The sequence below is a fragment of the Felis catus genome, chromosome C2 (genome assembly GCF_018350175.1).
Source record: "Felis catus isolate Fca126 chromosome C2, F.catus_Fca126_mat1.0, whole genome shotgun sequence".
Lineage (NCBI taxonomy): Eukaryota > Metazoa > Chordata > Mammalia > Carnivora > Felidae > Felis > Felis catus.
The window spans coordinates 37964100-37984201 of NC_058376.1; the positions used below are offsets into that span (position 1 = coordinate 37964100).

Here is a 20102-nt window from a genome sequence, read left to right on the forward strand (position 1 = left end):
ATTGCCTTTATCCTTGGATTGTATAAGCTAAGGCAAAATTAGGTCAATTCTATTAGGAATAATTTTAAAAGCGATATCTTTGAAACAGTTTTATTCAATGAGATACTCTAAGATGAATGTCAGAAACCTCACTTTTTTCTATCAGTGATGTGCAGTTTGCTGTGGGGTTTTATAATTTTATGAAACTGACGACTTGATTGCTTTGGGGAAATTCACATGCAGATTTTACCTTGAAGAGTCAAAAAGCATTGCTAAATGATGGATCAAGTGTAATGGGATTAAGGATTTTTTCCATCCTTTTTATATTAATTACCCATCCATAAAGAGAGAAACTAATCACCCTGTCCCTGACTAATGCTCTGTAGGCTTTTGATATCTGTTTGATGAAACTATCACAAAAGATAAAGCTGGAAAAATTATTTTCTACTTTAGATACGCATGTAGCACTGGAGTTGACAGGATTTCAGTTCTGAGACCAAATGAATATGAAGTGATGAGATGCCACCTTGCACAGAGAAGCAAACCTGAACAGCAATCTTTGATACTAAACATAAGCATGAATGTATGTTTTTGAAACCAAAATCCTACTGACCATTAATGAGGCTCTGCAGACATAAAGCTGTGGCCACCGAACTTTGGCCATGAGAGAACATGTACATACAGGATGGTATGGGCTCCTTATCTTTCCATGGCAATAGTTTGTCTATCCTACTTAGGCCTAACAAGTCCTAGGAAATAATAACTGTCTAAAATTTTAACATAACAAGAATACTTGTTCATCTATTGTGACTCACTTGTATATATACAATATTTTTTTCAGTTATTCCATGTGCAAAGTGATAGTCAAAAACTACTGGGGAGAAATACCCCATTAACCATTCTTGGTATAGAGGAGCTAGATTCTCCTGTATGTGTATGAGTGGGTGGCCATTTACTTTCAAACTGTTTTGTTTTAGTGTGATTTTGATTAGAGATTTAATATTAGAAATGCAAAAAGTTTGCCTGTACTCATGTTGAGAAATAAGTATGTAAGTATATAATAGTATATAAGTATATAATCCCATATATAGGCAGCTACCATCTGCATAACAATTTTATGTAACACTAGGAGATATTATAAATAAGTGTAGAGAGCAGTTATTTTCCTTCCATATATGCATTAAATGTAGCATTAAACGTTCTAAAAACATGAATGCAATCTAAGTGCCTCTGAATATATAGTATTGGGGCCATATTAGGATAGTATTTCTTTGTAATAAATTGTGAGTAGTATAAAATATTTAGAGTGAGTTACTATCTGTTTCAAATCTATGTACTGAAGAGATTAAAAGATGGTTTTTGAATAGATTCCTTCCACATATGCCTAGAATTGACACCAGAACGGGGCACTTAGTTAGAGAGAGTTAGAGAGAGTTAAAAGAGAGGGAGTTGGGGCGCCTGGGTGGCGCAGTCGGTTAAGCGTCCGACTTCAGCCAGGTCACGATCTCGCGGTCCGGGAGTTCGAGCCCCGCGTCAGGCTCTGGGCTGATGGCTCGGAGCCTGGGGCCTGTTTCCAATTCTGTGTCTCCCTCTCTCTCTGCCCCTCCCCCGTTCATGCTCTGTCTCTCTCTGTCCCAAAAATAAATAAAAACGTTGAAAAAAAAAATTAAAAAAAAAAAAAAAAAAGAGAGAGGGAGTTACTTTGGAGAGGGAAAGAGGGAAGAGTTAATGAAATTCTTTCAGAGTGGATAGCATAGAAATTGAAAATTAAATGTCAAGGTATCACACCTTTAAAAAAAACCTTGGGGAAGTTCTCTCAATGAATAAGGGAATATTTAGTGTAAATTTAGTGCAGACTGTTTGAAGTCCCTCCATGGGAAAATTTGCATTTCCTAATTATTCACTATTTTCTTAAACTTTTGTAGAGATATCAAGAAGTGTATCAACAGAAAAAAATTCCCACTGATTTCTTTAAAAATGCTTCCCTTTCTTATCCTATCCCATATATATATAGCATTGCCCACAATTTCCCCATAGGAATTCTATAGGAGATATGGGGATAAGATGATATAAATCAAATGTCTAAGAGAAGAATTAAAAACATATATATGCACTTTTAATTTGAAAGTATATAAACACTTTATATATTTTTTAAATATGTCATTATTTATTTTTTAAATGTAATATATATTAAATAATACATATCACATATGCAAATATATATTCTTATATAGATAATATATCAATATTAATAGGAAATGAAATGGTAAAGGCTAAATTAATGGCAAATTTATAAGGAGAAATAGAATATATACATAGCTTCATGGGTCTCCCCCAAAATACTTATTGATTGTAGTGTTTATAACATATAACCACAATTCTTTGAAACTACTTCCTTCAGGATGAGAAGCTTAATTCTCCTCCTCTTCAGTGAGGGCTGGATTTAGTGGCTCACTTCCAACAGAATCTAGAAAGAGAAAAATGCTGGAGAAACCTGGCAGATACTACCTTAATCAAGACATCCAAATTAATCAGTAATGCTACCTTGTTATCTGTACCCAATAATATGATACGATAGGAAAGTAATTTCTCCTTTTAGTATTCTACCTTAAAATCCATAACCCCATCTAATCATGAGAAAACATTTGGCAATCCTATGTTGAGGGGCATTCTACAAAATACCTAACCATTACTCCTCAAAAGTGTCAATGACAAGGAATCACAGATTTTAAGAGACTAAAGAGAGATGACAAATAAATGCAACATGATTTCTTGGCTTGGGCCCAAGAACATAAAATATTAATTCTTAATATACTATAAGTCTGTAAGATCTAACATTAGGGGAAACTGGGATAAGGATATATGGAACCCTCTATACTGTCACTGCATCTCTTTTGCAAAACAAAAATTATGTCAAAATAAATTTAAAATGATGGATTAAAAATATCAATAGTTTTTAGTCAAATGCTTTAGAAATCCTAGTTCTTTCATTATTTTCTTGTAAAGCTCTCATTTTTAATCTGCAATGAAAATTTATCTTTCCCTAAGTTTTATAAGTATTTTATTGCTGTTTAAAAGTCAAGTTGCTTTATTTAAATTGTAGTGAATCATGTTTAGAATGTATCATTAATTCCCATGCCCCCCCAAATCAAGTGAATACAATTCAATTATGTAAAATATTATATGAAAATGGCTCTAAAAAGTATGCTATGTATAATTGCAATTTACACAAGATGCGCTCTGAATCCTCCTTTCCAGATGATGTAAACAAAAATGATACTCTCAAATTAATACTTAGCTTTTCAGAGATTGCATCAGTGATGCTGGGGAAGGATTAAGGCATTAGAGGCTAAAATCTGTCAAGTGTGGTTATGCATCCAAAATTCACTTACTGAACCATGAACACACTTTTATTATTTTCCATGAAAAATTCACTTCTATAAATGAATGCTGCATGTGATTATTAATACCAACAAAGATAAAAATAGAACATGTTTGTGTAATACATTCTGTTGTTCTTGTTTGTAGTTGTGGTCCTGAAATATTATCCTATGAGAAAGCATGATAGGGTAATATCTTCTCCAAATTTATTTAAAGATTTCACAAAGAAAAAAAAATTAACAGGCAATATGTTCCATTTCAATGTATTATGTAGCTGATTTCTGGGAGAAGCCAGATGCACAGTAATTTCCATTCCTGAGACACTTTCTAACTTGCTGATGATTAGCCCAATCCCACAAGTGCCTTCAAAAAGCTCTTTCTGCTGAGACAGCTATTTGAATTAATGGCTATTTTGTGTATGTTTAGATTTGAAGATAAGAAAACAGTCTCTTCATAAATTTTACTGTTTCATAAAAAGTTGAATTATATTGTGCTTTATGAAAAGAGTAATATTTACTTATTTGATTTTAATACTACCTTATGCTCTATAGATTGTGAAATCTATAATGTAAGGCCCAATTTTCAGAACACAGTTTTAAAATAAGGAATGGGGTATGTTTCTTATTATTGTGACAGTGATGATATAGTAAGAGGATATTACAACTCAATGCAGTCAATTTAGTAAGCATTTACTTAGTGAGACCTGAATTTTAGAAGATACGAAGTCTTGTAATGGAAATGGTTTAAGATGTATGTGTGAGAGGCAAACATCAGCAGGGACATTGATAAAGATAAGAAATAAGATATTTAGATTTGGGGGAGACTCTAAATGACCTTTGGTACAAGAGTTTCAATGGATTTGTGAACATGTTTCCTAATGGTTAAGAAGCCAGTTAATTTGGAAAGAAATGCAGGTGAGTCTTTTGGTCAGTGGGATAATTCAAAAAGAATAGTTGTCCTAATGCCATCATTCCTTGAACTACAGGTAGCCTTTCAGGGCTGAGAAATGAGTCAATACTTTATTTGTTTTTCCCTTTTTATAATGAAAACATAGCACTGTGTTTTCTTTCATTTTGCTTATTTCCAGTTCCTCAAACATTGTTAAATTTCTACTGTGTACAAATTGTAGTCTTAGGCACTATGGTGGTACATATAGTTCCTCTTGTTAGAAAAATACTAATTTTAAAAGGTATTTGAGACATAACATCAAAAGTGTAGTGTAAAGAAGACCATGCTCAAAAAAAAAAAAAAAAACAGAACATAAAATAATTTCTTACAAGCACCCAGGAGAGGAGAACATCTAGAGAACTCAGTTAAAATCAGATTGGTAAGAGATTTTAATACCATGCTGTAAAAAATGAAGTATATTGTGTGGGCAATAAGTGTATCATTGGTGGTTGTAATAAACCCTTATTTTTAAGTTTATGAAGAGTATCAAAGATTAGGTAAGTAAAGATAAACATCCTAGACTGCAGTTCTTCACTACTAGGTGGATAAGTTCTACTCAGAACTTTGATGGTTTAAACCAAGGGAAAACAAGTGCTCTGGTGGTGTCTTCAGTAGTAGCCTCAGACAGACTCAGCACGTTGACTTTGAAACGACCTTACAGAATGCTAAAGCTATAAGTCTCCTATAAGAGAAACATAGCCCTGGCTCCAAGACAGATGACAGATAGGGTACTATTTTTGACATCCCCAAGAGAATGTAGTGGGAGTAGTCTTCTGAACTCCAAGGTGGGAGAAAAGAACCCACAAGGGTTCTCTAGAGAAGATGCTCTATCTTTTTTTTTTTTTTTTTGGCTGGGATAAATCTGGAGACAGTTCCCAGCAGTACTGTGACTAATGTTCTTGGAAGAAATCATCTATATATTGATCCAAATAAAGAATATTTATTTTAAGATTGGCATCCAGCTACTCTTGGTGCTCCTCAGGAGAAAAAGGGAAAATATGATGGTCCTTATTGGAAATAGAAGCATATGTTATCCAAAACACTTAACAGTCTTTTGTATTATCTAAACCTTGATATAAATCAGGAGTAATTAAAATATAAACAAAATAAAGCGTTTTTTCTTATAATATGCAGCATAAGAGTTAACATAGATAACATTTGGAAAGATAAATTCACATTATCAATGAGTATATAAGCTTATTTATAATAGTAATATATGACATATTTAGACATGCCTTGTCTACTCTGTACATCCCTCCCCTAGTTATAATGCTGATATTTTCTTGACCAAATGAAAATGGAACACATTACTCTTGTTTCTGTATGATAAAACATGAATTTCCTCCACAATGGAGCCTCTGAGGATTTGGTAAGAGCAGTTGAAGAGCTGTGAACTGCACTTAAGCATCTTTAAAATAAAAGTCTTTAATAAATGGAAGCCATTTGCTTCCAGCTGCTCTTAAGGACAGCAGCCCTCAAGGGGAGAAAACACAAAAATGAATGGATGCTTAATAAATATTTGTTGAATTGAATTGAGTAAGTAATTGATTATTCTTCAGCCACAGAAGTCATTCTGGAGCTTTTAGAAGGAAGGTGGTATGGCAATTTAGCTTGATCTATGTGGCATTTATTAGAGTGCCTGATAGGTAGAAGGTCCTGCTATGGTAAGACAGTATGCATCAGAAGGGATTTGATACGACACAGGCATTAAATATGGTTGCAGGGACATAGTTGCTGGCAATAAAGAAGATTTTAAAAAGTATTTTAAACTAGAATAGAAGGAGGTGGCAGTTGGTGACATCTGATAAATCCTTAGATTTGTTATGAATATTATTTTTTTCTCTTTCCCTTTGAGACTGGGAAATGAGACAAATCCACTGAAATTATCATCTTGGAACATCTAGGAAAGAGCTTAGAATTGCCTTCCAGAGCAATCGTGGAATGGTGCGACTGGTCACAAACTAGATTTTGAAAAGAAAATTTACAATACCACACAATCTAAAGCTCAGAGACTAACAAGTAGATAACATTATGACATTAGCAACCCCCACCATTTTTTGTGAAAGAGAATTTTTTATTACTTCTACATACAGAAAAATCAACAGTGTACACTTAGTCCGGTTTGGTGACCAATTCTTTAGCCTTTGCTTTTTGCAACTTGGCAATGTGAGGCACCAACTTTGGACCCAGAATGTTGTCTCCCAGGTGAAAGCAGATCTCATCATATCTGCCAGTGTCATTGGTCTTGATGGTTTCCACCAGCCTAGCCAGAGCTCCTTTGTCTTCTGAGTTAACCTGTGTGAAGGCAACAGTGGTGCAGCCTTCCAGTGGACCAGATGCCCCTGGCCTGTCCTTCTAGATGATAAAACAGTAGGGAACCCTCATTTTACTACCCAAGGCAGGCAGGAAGACAACCAGCTCAATGGGATCTACATCATGTGCAATCACTTCCAGCTGAGCCTTCTTATTTTCCACCAAGGTGGTGACAGTATTAACCTCAGCTTGAAGGACAGGCAGTCTCTTAGTGGGGACATCCCCTTTGCCAAGAGTTTTCTTCTCAGCCCAAGCCAACAGTCTCTGCTTGTTCTCTTGCTTTGTCTCTGGTCTGTATTTGTGAGCCAGCTTAAGCATCTGAGTGGCTATTTCGTGGTCCAGGCCTGGGTGAACTGGTTAATCATGGGAGGCACTTTTAGACCTTTATAGAGAATATCCCTTTGCTTCTGAAGCCGGATGTAGTGGGGCCATTTGGCAAAGCAGGTGAGGCCCCTTTTGGGCTGGATGTCCTGTTCAGTGCCAAAATTCTTGGGCCTTTTCTCAAACAGAGGACTGACCACCTTCTTCATGACAGCAAGGGCTGGGACCATCTTTTTCTCCTTAGGTTTCTTTCCTTGAAGCATCTCGGATGGCTGGAGGAGAAAGTGCAAACTGCTTTTAAACAATCTTCAATTAAAAACAAATTTCATAATAAGAAAAATCTGTAGAAACATTTTTACCTCAGGCATGCTCTTTTATTATACTCATCATAATTTATTTCTTTACATAGTTGAATGGCTGCCCACAGAAACATTTAGGGCAACGCTTTTCAACCACAGCACAATTAAGATTTGGGGCTGGATATTCCTTGTATTGAGGACAGTCTCATTCACCTTAGAATGTTAGCAGTGCCCGTGGCCTGTACACACTGGATGCCAGTATGAGACCCTCCCAGTCCTGACAATCGAAGATGTCTTCAGATACTACCAAATGGCCCCTAAGGGACGCTGACTAGGCTGACTGATAAATTACATGTATGTACTTGTATTTAATTGTGTGTTTATATTATAGAGCTAAAATGACAGATAATTTCTATGAATATATTTAAGGAAGGTGAGTTTTTTTGCTTTAATATACTTTGAAAAATTGTAATTGTGTTAGTGTTTGTAGAATGGTTACTATATGAGGTGTCTCCTTATGTTCTTGTAAAATAATGCAAGTTCCTTTTATAGTGAACACCAATTAAATGGAAGGCACTGAACTAGAGTCTTTATACACATTATTTAATTCTTAAAAAAAATATGATAGAATGTACATCTCACAGTTAAGGAAACTGATGTTCAGGGTCCTAACCCAGAACCCAAAGTCAGCTCTTCTTATTAAAACATACAGCCTTTCTTTGTAATGAAATTGCATGGTTTAGGAAGTGGGAATAAAAATTCTATCATATCTATGTTTTGTAGGCCACCAAGATAATATTTAACCTGCTATTGTTTTAAAGATTGCCCAATAGTTAGAGACTTTCTAGTCACTGAAATTTTAAAACAATGTAATATCAATTATTTTTCAAAAAATACTTTTTATGTTTTTTTTGAGAGTTCTCCCAATAATACAACTCAGATACAAAATAGAAATGTCCCATCATAAGTTTTAGGAACCTCTTTACTAAAACTATATTAAATTTGTTATTTGAAGGAAAATATTGGATTATTTTATTCATTTGTAATTTTGTTTCTTTGTCATTTAGTAAATGCTTAACTTGCTGATTTATGAACCTGCTCTTGCCTGAAAGAGCCAAGGTAAATTGCAATTGGCAGTTCTGTAAAGGAGTCTAAATTATTTTCTTTCATGAGTAATATGAAAAATTGAAGTGTAATTGATGTTCATTAAAAACTAATGTGGATTTTTGAAGTGCAGAAATAGAAACTCTTGTCTAAAAAATATAGTAGTTGAAAAAAGTAATTTCAGTGGATTTTTAAAAAGCATAAACATATTCCTTCATCAGATCTCTGCAGACCTTTAAGCTTTGTTATAGTATTTTATAGCTATATAAAGTAATTGTCATATTTCATTGAAATAACATACACTTTTAAAAAATATTTTAACATACTGAATTGTGAAGCATCTCTAGTGTATCAGAGTTTAATCGGTGGTATTTTTCTCTTACAAGTACATAAAACAGTGACGTGAGTTACAATTGATGTTTAGATTCAATAATTATAAAAATTAATGAGATATATCAAAACATGTCAATGCTTAAAATTTTGATCCTAGAAATATTAATTCATATGTTAAATAATTTAGTTAATGACATTAAGTGCTAATTATAATTTCTATTGGATATGATTTAATTTCTATAGCAGAAGCCTATAAAAGACACATATCTGTAAAATATTTTCAGCATAACTTTTCTTTGCTGTCATATTTTAACAAATTATTTGTTGTTTTTGTCTAAATACTATATGCATGAACAAACCATTTTGATAGCTGATAAACCTTTTCAGAAATACATATTTAAGTAACCACATAATTATTATATATCAACGAGATAAGTTTATCAGTTCCAGTTGTGGATTTTGACTCATTGTAAGTACACAAAATATATTTTTTAAAATATGAGAATGATAATTTTATGAAGATATGATTATTTATGTATTTGCTCGGGATATTTTCTGTTTATTGTTTTCTATAGTATAGGTACAGGGATTTATTATACTGTTACATAGTTCATATAGTTAGACATTTTATTTTCAGAATATCTGAAATTCAATATGTGTATTTCTTTTTTTCATATTTGTTTGCTCATAAAAATATCCTGTACATGTCAATCAGTGTAACCTAGTTTGAGCAGAAATATTATTGTAGGATTACATTTGGTTATCTGTCTTTTTCTAAGCATGAAAAGCCCTTGATATAATATCTTTTAAGCAAGCATTTTAAAAATGAAGAGCAAATAGACAAGAGTTTTGAAGTTTGAATCTGTTGACGCAGAAAGTTAGCTATTAATATTACATATATTCAAACTAATCACAATTTATGGAATTAACTGTAAGTGAAACCATGTAGAATGGCATTTCATGCTTTTGGTTTTTTGTGACTTGAAAGGGAGTTGTTTTCCTCTGACAGATTACAGAGGATTTGGTATCAACTTTCCATTTCTCAAATTTAGGTTGCAGGGTTTTTTTCTTTTCTTTTCTTTTTCTAAGTGACAAGTGGAAGAAGTCCAAACCTTGAATAAGTAATTTTGCATACCCAATAATCAAAAGTTAAAGTGAATCAGGGATTTGAAATAATTATTTAGGTAATTTAAGTTCCAATCAGTAGCTCATTTTGATAGAAAAATCTATTATGCTTATCAGGAGGACACATTAAATAATTGATATGCACTTATGTTCTGAAGTAAACAGTGTACAAAACTTGTTAGATACTACTTTGCCTGTCCTCCAGAAGCTTACTATTTTAACAGAAAATGCATGGATGTGCATAGGCACAGATAACTCTGAATAAATAAAGTAAAAGATGGTCCTTTTAAAATGATAAACATTTATTTTCTCTTAATTTCTATGAGTCAGGCATCTAGGCAAGATTTAGCTGGGACCTCTGGTTGAAAGGCTCTCCCAAAGCTGTATAATCAAGGTATAGGTTAGGGTAGCAGTCATCTCAAGGCTCAAATGAAGTCCATGTCCAAGCTCACTCTGTCACTTGACTGTTGACACAGGTCCTGTTGACACAGGTCCTCCATGACTATTGTCCAGAGATTCAATTCTCTATTGGGCAGTTCACACATAACAGCTGGTTTCCCTCAGCAAAAGGAAAAGAGAGCCAGAGAGAGTGAGCAAGACAAAAGGCAGAATATTTTGTAACCTAATCCTGGAAGTGACATCCTATTATTTTATACATTGTATTCTTTAGAAATCAGTCTCTAGGTCCCGACCACCCTCAAAAACAGAGGAATATTCAAAGACAAGGAACACTAAAGGGTCATTTTAGAAGCTGTCTGCCACAGAGTCCTCAGTAGGATGTCTGTTCTCTTCTAAAGCTGAAGTTTTTATTTTCTTTATGTGATTATGTACTTTTTTCCTTTAAAAAATATCTTTTGTTTTCTTTCGCCACATCTTTTTTTTCTAACTTCTGTGAAGTTTTGTAACTACTCTTTTCAATCATCTTAAACCAGAAACCTAATAGGCACATGCATCTGTTGAAATTGACACTCTTTGCCTTACCCAATGTGTTGTATTTGAATGCATTGGCTGTATTGGGTTTGGACTTAAAATGAATTAAGGAAATTACAAGTGAAATTTGCCCGTGAAATTATATTATTCCCTAAACTCACACAAAATCAATGCCTGCAGAAATTTAAAAGGTGATAATTTTGAGTAGGGCATTTTTAAAGAAGGCAGAGAAAAGAAGTGATAGGAGAGTATTGAGCAAATTAATGTACATCAAATCTGAATCATTGAATGTAACAAGGGAATGTGTCCTCTTATGTGCTGCCATCTTCAACTTGTAGAATGCAGTGATTATTATTTCTTACTAACTTCCATAAGTTTTAATTTCCCCTGATGAACTAGGATTTATTGTTCTCATAAAGTTTTCTTAATAAATGCAATGAGATTGGTAACTGCGCCAATTAATTAGTCAAGTACATATAAAATCCCTAGTGTTTATTTAATTTGATCTTTAAAAAAGAGTCAAAATACAGATATGTAAAAAGATAAAATGTGTAGTGACTATTTTTTTTTATTTCAAATTTTACTTTTAGAAAACAGAATTGTATAGGTTATTGTGCTTTGTTATCAGTATAGGTAAATGATATTTTATGGGCAAACACATATATAAACAAATAGAAGTCCTTAGAACAGATACTGGCCAGGAAGCTAACAATTATCATTGTAAAATTAATAGCTATGTAAAGTTACATCCTTTTAGGGTTACCTATTACTTTCTTTTCATATAACCTAATGGAAAATCTTGCTCTGTATCACATGTTCTTTTATTTGTATACGTATAGATAGCTCATACCTTTTTTTTTTTTTTGAGTCATTCATCAACAGTGATATATTTGTGATATATACAATCTAAGTAGATTGTAGTTTAATTACATCATAGCATCTGATAACAAAGCAATGGCTCTAGGGGTGCCTCAGAGGCTCAGTATGTTAAGTAGTCGACTCTCCATTTCTGCTCAGGTCATGATCTCAAGCCTCCTGAGACTGAGCCCCGTGTTGGTCTCTGCACTGACAGCATAGTGAGTGCTTGGGATTCTCCCTCTCCCTCTCTCTGCTCCTTTTCTGCTTGTGTTCTCTCTCTTTCTCTCTCTCAAAATAAATAAACATTAAAAAAATCAATGGCTCTGAATAAAGGCACAATAAGGGCAGAGACTTTGTCAGTTTTACACTCCACTACATATCCAAATAGCTGTTGAATGAATGGGTGAATGAATAAATGAATGTATAAATATGTTACATGACTAATTGAGGTATAAGGCATACTAAATTCAGAAAACCTAAATGATTAACTTTTCCCAAATCCTCATCATCAGAGATTCTGTTTTCTTAATTTTTGGAGCAGTTTATTTTAACTAACAGAAAACTTGTGATCTCTGGAAGGCCTCCATATGCAGATTCATGCTATGGAAGAGCTGCTTCTGTACAGAGAATAAGACAAAGAAACTATATGTCACTAAATACACAAAACACATCTAACTTTGTTGTCACAATGTCTCATAAACTCAATTGTTCATATGAAATGTAATTTTACTTGTAAAATGATATATTTATTGACAACTTATAATAAATCATTCATACTAAGAGAAAAATACATCACATTGTCGAGCATAAGAGCAGAAATTAGAGGCCCATCAAATCAACTTCAGGGTATACTAGATGGCACAATTATGATACACAAAATTGAATCTTCAAGATCTGAAGTAGTACTTTGCTGGGAAATTCTAATGCTTCTTGCTCAACTTTTAAACAAAAGAATTGAATTTTAGAATTCAATTATTTGGTAAAAACAGCACTCATCTTCCCGTTATTCTCAGTAGTGTATTTCTATGTGTCCTGTTGACATTGAAATCATTTAGGAAATACCAACTTGTTGTTGTTTTTGTTGTTGTTGTTGTTCTCCTTAGGCGTTCACAAGCACTTATCTTCCTTAGTCATCCCTAAGAGAAGACACTGAGTACGTGGCATGTGCTAAATGCCTTGTTACATGCCAACTGGGCTGCCAAGAAGTGCAGGAGTAGGAAGGAACCCCAAAGAGATTTCAAGTGGGAATGCAGATAGAGAGTTTCAGAATAAGTGTGTACCTGTTTCAGAAAGTGAACAAGTAGAGACTGGTTTAAAATGGGAAAAGGTGGAAATATTTGTGAAGGAAATGGGAGGTTATGGTTTTTACCATGCACTTCTCATGCTGATATCACTGACGTGGAGCAAGAGAAGAGGAGGAGAGAAAAGTGGGGCTAGCATGGAACCATAGGATTTAACTTATTATAGGTTCATGTTGTAGAACAGACAGTTAAGACAGGTCTTTTTTTAAGGACTGTAAAAAGACCAAATTTGACTTAGATGTGTAAGACAACAGAGAACAATTACAAGTTATTTTAAGATGAAAGCAGCATTTAAAGAACACAGTCTGGCAGGATAATGAATGATGGATTGTTAGCCAGTAAATTAAGAGATAGAGAAACTATATGGAGAAAGGGAGACGCTGCAGCCTTTCATGGTCAAAGTAAGGAGGGTTTGAGGTTCTGGAAATAATGACAGTGTAAATAAGGAAGTATGGCTATACTTCTAAGAAACTTGATATGGCAAACAGGTATTAAAATACAAGAGATGAGATATATTCTGTAGGATTCACAGGATTTTGTAAATTAGTTGTAGGACTCCAATTTTTTGAACTGAATAGTTAGAAGGATGATATCAAGGGTATGATAGTTCCTTTTCCTCATTTCAATGTCTACTTTAATGCTGAGGTGATAGATTTTGAGCAGTGACTATATTCATAATAATTGGCAAAGTTTAGCATGGATAACTCACTGTTTTTAACCAAGAATTTTACTTTTCTCCAAAATCTGCTTCTCTTTACATGATAGAATGTCCTGATATCTCATTCACCTTGTTTCAGGGTATGAACTTATCATGATTCCCATTATTCCTACATTTCCCTCAAACACTAGTATCCCTGCTCCACAACCCTCCATCCCATTGCTACTTTCCTTGTTAGGACCCTTACTCTTTCTAACCCAAGCTGCTACAGTCACTTCAGACTTCTTTCCTCACTTCCAGTCTTTTCCCACTACAGTGCATTCTCCAATTGCTGTGGTTTATCTTCCTACATCACAGATCTGATTATGTCATGCCCAGCTTACAAAATTTGTCACCTTCTTGTCCATAGAATAATTCCCAGTTCCATAGGGACAGAAAATATCTGCTTGTCATCTCATACATTCAACAAATGCATCCACTGAACACCTTAAAATGTGCCACACACTGGCTATGAAAGCTCTGGAAAGCAAAAGTTGACATTGTCCCTGCCCCTGTGGAACCTAAAATACAGTGGAGGAGACAGATACTCATCAAATAATTACACCAAAAAATGTAAAATTGCAGCTGTATGAAGTACTGTTGAGAAGTTTGTGAAATTGGGACTTTACCCCAGTAGGGAAGTCAGAGAAGAATCTCTGTAGAAGTATTTCAGGAACTAACATCTGGAGCATAGGTTGGTTGGCAAAGAAGAAAGTACTAGGTTTATCATAAAGTAGGCTCCTAGAGAGAAGAGCACCTGTAAAGTCCTGTTGCATGCAGAAATATGCCAGGTGGGAGGGACTTCAACATTTTCACTGAGTCTGGACCAGAGAGATTTATAGAGCAGAATCTCACAGAATAAGGCTCAAGAGAGGAGAATGGAATACCAAAGGTTTATAGACTAGTGAGTTTATTCTGAACCATTGGGAAACTAATGAGACACTTTATGTAAGAGGGTGGCATGATCAGAAATGCATTTAGAGAAGAACACGTATGGTGGGTTTGCAGGGAATGATCAATCTGGGCAAAGCCAATAGGCAAATGGGTGTTTGCTAGGACAAATGTGATGACAGTGGTGATTTGAAAAGAAAGAAGTTTTTGTCTGATGACCGAAATACAATAAATGCCTATGTCTGACTATCGTGTTGATGAAGGAACAATATAAACAGTAGAAATAAGAATTAAAAAAATAAGGAGACAAAATGAAATGACTTGGAAGCTAGAATGTCATAGAGGCTGTGGCAGAAAGAAATCTATGTCTGTTACGGCGCATTTGGAATCCTCATGCATGAGAAACATTATGCTTGCTACCTAGGAATCCATTCTCTCAGCAGCTTTGTGATACAGTTTAAGAAGCTATGCAATCCCAGCTTTCCAGGAGGCACCATATCGTATTTTCATGAAGTTTCATCTGAGAACTACCTGCATTGCTATCATCAAATGTAAATAAAAATATCTCAAGGACAGAGGCAGACCCCTGATTCTGCATTTTTAACAAGTCCTGCTAGTCTTCTTGATGGAATCTAAACTTTCAGAAACAGTGGGAAACATACTAGAGCATGGATTTAGTGTTAAAAGTACTCAAAGTGTGGCACATATCACAAATGCACATGCTGAAAACATTGGAAAACCTTTGTGCAGATAAATTTGGAAGGTAAATCTTAGTTGCATAGCTAGGCTGATGGCATTGTAAAAGTCACTTAACTTCTGTGGATTCCAGTTGAAGAGATTTGTGTTTTGGCTTTTTCAAGTCTCCTGCCTCTCATTAATCAAAATGATGTCCCCTATCTGTCTCAGTTTCTTGCCCCACCTCTATGAGAAGCTTTGGGGAATCTAGTCTCTTTGAGTCCCAAAGGGTCTGGCTTGAGAATGCTAAAACTCTTTGTCCTCCACCTAAGGTCTAAACTAACTTGTGGGATACTGAAACAGTGGTGGCCTTCTGTAACACTCAGCAGACTGCTGATCTGTAATGTGGGAAGTGCTTAAACTAGGTTTGATGCATGAAGCATTAAGAGGAAGGAGATTGTCTTCCTCTATTGTATTCAAATTATTTTAAATTTTGCAAATGGTTAAATCCCAACCAGGAGTTTTTAGCCATTTCATCATAAAAAGAGGTAATGGATTTTTGACAATATAAATAAGCCACAACAACCAGAAACACAAGCACACACACACACACACACACACACACACACACGCACACACATCTATACATACACACACATTTTGTAACTGATTGGAAAACTGTCAGTCCATAGAGCTGAGTTAAAAGTATCTAATTATTGTAAAAATACTACTTGCAATCGGGGCACCTGGGTGGCTCAGTCGGTTAAGCGTCTGACTTCACCTCAGGTCGTGATCTCTCAGTGCAGTTTGGGAGTTCAAGCCCCGAGTCAGGCTTTACGCTGACAGCTCAGAGCCTGGAGCCTGCTTTGGATTCTATCTCTCTCTGCTCCTCCCCTACTTGTGCTCTGTCTCTCTGTCTCTCTTTCAAAAATAAATAAATATTAAAAAAATAAAAAAATATACTGCTTGCAGTCTATAGCAAAGTAGGCTATACATTTACATGTATGTGCTAAAAAATCAGTGACAAGTGTATGCCTTGTCTAAAACTCTTAGGCTTATAACAAGTCAGATTTATTTTTGTTTTTGATAACAGCAGAAAATGTTTTTTAAAAAAGGTTAAATATTGGTTTATCACATGACAGTGAGCTATTTAATAATTGATAAAAAATGTAATGGGGTATGAAAACAATTGTCATTTTAAACAGGACTATTTCAATATCTGAAGTATAATGAGGGATACAATAATTTTTATTTTCAAAATTAATAAAAACTTCACCCAAATAATCTTGAATACTATTGTTCCCTGGATAAAAATTCAATCTGAAACTGACAATTACACACATGGCAAATCTTTATACTGGGTTAGAGTGTCCCCAGCAGGTGGTTTACTTATGATTAATGATTTACAGTTCTTGAATATTCAGATTGGTAAATGTGCTGGTGCTTTTTAATTGCCAAACTCTTATTACCCCAGCTTGCCTTATGACAGCTTGCCTTCATTTTAAACATGTTGGTTTTGAACATGATTTAAAATGAGTGCCAAAGTATGAGGTGTCTTCATGCATTGACTGCTATGAGCAAACACACTGTACATGCTTTTTTTTCTGTGTTGACAAAAATAAATTATAATTTTCTGATAGCTTGTTCAGTATATTCAGATTTTAAAATGACAGTGACTACTAGTTTTCTGTATCTCTTCCATCATAGTTTGTCATGAGTTACAACTCAAAGCATAATCAAATACTTATTTTATTATAATTTATAAGATGCTTATATTTTAAAATTGTAACTCATCAGGGGACTAGTTCAACTTTAATATTTGGCAAAATTGAGAACATATAGAAGACTTATAAAGAGCTTTACAGATATAACATGATTTATCCTAGAAAAGATAATATAAAGCAGTGTATTGATTTTTATTTTGAAGTACATGAAGGCTTGTTTTGGTTGATAATAGACATGAAAATGCATAGGAAAACTCAGTGTGTGGAAAAAACCCTATTCTTAGAAGACCTTGACACCTATTAATTATCATCTGGAAAAAGTCATTTAAACATCTCTAAGTTTTTGTTCACTAATCTGTACACGGAAGCTAAAAATAATGCCTTAATTATATCAAAGGTATTTTTTGAGAATCAGATGATTCAATTTCCTGCTAAATTTTGTGGGCATGATGTAGGCAAGGACCATCTTGCTTTAATTCCTTTGTAGGTAATAGGTACTTCAGTGTTTGCTAATGAATGAATGACTCAAATTAGATGGTAAATAAAAGTAAATTACAAATAATTTTTAGCATTGTGTGACTTTAAGTAAAGAAGGAAATCTTTTTTTCAAGTTTACTTATTTATTTTTGAAAGATGGGGGCGGGGTGGAGGGAATGTGCAGGGGAGGGGCAGAGAGAGAGGGAGAGAGAGAATCCCTAGCCTGATGCCAGACTCAAACCCATGAACTGTGAGATCATAACCTGAGCTGGACGAAATCAAGAGTTGGATACTCAACCAACTGAGCCACCCAGGTGCCCCTAGAAGGAAATCTTAATGGGCCTAGGGTAAACCTTTTTCTATGTTTTAGGACAACCATTGGCAGTTGTTAATTATGGAAACTGTCATACTCATAATAACTTGGTAAGAATCCTTTTGTTTCTTTTTGTTTTCAATCTTGAAGAAAAAAAATCAAATATATTGTGTTCTTATTTTACACATTGCACATATATTTACTGAGTTACTGAAAGAAAGAAAAACAACAACATGAATTTGGTCTCATGGACTTATGTCCAGTTAAAGGTTAAAGAACACAAAACAATGTTAAATACATGGTTTTATAATAACAGCTGTGATCAATGTAGTGTACAATGGAGGTTTAACAAGTTGACTTAACCCCACAGCCTGCAAAGTGGAAAGCAATGTACCAGGAATATTATAAGTGGTTGTAGCCAAGAAAAATTTATTTTAGCATATAATTTGTGCCACTCTGTTTGGCACTAGGGATAAATGTAAGTAAATAAGATAGACAGGTTGAGACAAACTTATGCCTATATATTATCTTCATTTTATAGCTGAGGAAATAAAAGCTCCAATGGATTGGGTTTCTTGTCTAAAAACATACAGATAGTTTATTAACTGGGCACTCCCACCCAAATACGTTTGACTCTACCATGCTGTTTCCTCTAATTCATTTAGACACTGAGTTGGGAAGTATTATTTAGGGACACCTCCATTTTTGGCATTAAATGTATCCAGTGTAAACGACAGAAGCATAAGAGAATTATCTAACTCTGTTGTTATGTTTTTTTAATGTCTATGTTTCTTAATGTCTATTTCTTATAATAGTGCTGCCCTGTATTTTACTTTTTTTTTAATGGTGCCTTCTAAGAGCACATATACTGTATTTATATGGTTAAAAGTGTAATCTGCCAAAGTGATTGTTTGCATTGTCTGAGGGCCCATTAGTGCTATAAAGAGATTGTAGACCCATCATCTGTATGATGTCTTTTGTCTTGGGGCAGGTTGCATTGCTGATCACAAGCTTGTCCTAGTTACCGCAATACAGTCAGTGGTATAACTTATTAAACTGCTTTTCTTTTATGCTTATCCTTTTTAGTATTTAACACAATGCATATGTTGAAACAAATTGGCCTAATTCATAGAAGTTATAATTTTATAATTATTCTCGAGTATTTACAGAAGCAATAGTATTCTGAAATATCCTAGCATTTTTATAAACACTTATTATCTATTTATCACTTCACATTTTTAAATATTTGTTGGTATACAATTTTTAACAATCTTAAAATGACTATTTCCATTCTGTAGGAGAGATTTTCTTTTAGTTATGCTTTCTTATATGGTCATATAACCTCTATCTGTGACTATTCACAACTTAATTTACCTTTCTTACATGTTCACAACAATGCTAATAGCATTTTTTTATTTGGAGACTTTTTTTGGTTTGTGCTTACATTGCAACAATATCCCTCAATAAATATTATATATTAATTTAGGCATAAATCACACTAGTGTCATTTGGGTAACTTCATGTGACGCAATAAAAGAAAATCATTTAATTTTTCACAGTAATTTTGTTTGATTTTTTTAAAAAGAATTTATTGATTTATGACTTATATTTTAATTTTCACTGGCCATTTGATAAAATACATACATAAATATTAATATCTATATATACATACAAAACAACAGTAGTCATTAATCACTTCTTTAGTCTGTGAACAATAAAATATATTGATACTCTTATTGTTCGTGACTGCACTGAGCTTAGTTCACTTATTTCTCCCCATGCGAATTAAATGTCTTCACTCTTCTTTAATTGCTATGTGCTTAATTTTCTTCCACTGCAGGAAGCCCAGCTATTTATAGGTTTAACTTCTATTAGGTTTTCCATCATTTGATCCTTACTGATCCATTACAATACATTGTGCTTTCATGATTCATGTTGTCTTACATTTATTACTACCACACTACCTGTTTTTTATGACATTTTTAATATGCACTGTGGTGTGCATAAAACATTAAATGAGCTAAAATGAGCAATTGGTGATTATATTTATATTCATATTATAATATGTCTATGCTATTATTTCTGTGGTTTTCTAACTATGCATTAGTGTGTTGGAAGGAGAGCCAGAAAGGGTTTTTAAGGTCAATTATTATTGGGGTACAAATCTCCATTTGGATTTTCACAAACTCATATTTCATGGGCAATCCAAATTCTTTGAAGTGTGCAGAACATGTAAAATATGAGGTCTGTGTGGTATTTCCAATAACTGAAGTTCCTGTAGCAACTTTTATTAACAGAAGAAGAGTATGGATAAGATGAAGTGCATCTCATCTTTTTACAATTTACACCTGTTTGGAACCTAAATATCTTGAAGAAATGATCTATTACTATTAGCCATTTTCACTTTTTGAATACATGTGTATATGTTCTAAC

At 34.0% G+C, this 20102-nt stretch overlaps 2 protein-coding genes across 4 annotated transcripts in view; one reads left to right on the forward strand and one right to left on the reverse strand.

Moving 5' to 3' along the window:
• The window catches only part of CADM2 (cell adhesion molecule 2), a 1068777-nt gene that overhangs the window by 212200 nt on the left and 836475 nt on the right, over positions 1–20102 (forward strand). The window lies entirely within an intron of this gene.
• On the reverse strand, positions 6421–7205 carry LOC109503392 (60S ribosomal protein L7a-like). The gene is given in 2 exon segments (XM_019839557.2): positions 6421–6965; positions 6968–7205. Coding segments are annotated over 2 exon segments (783 nt in total).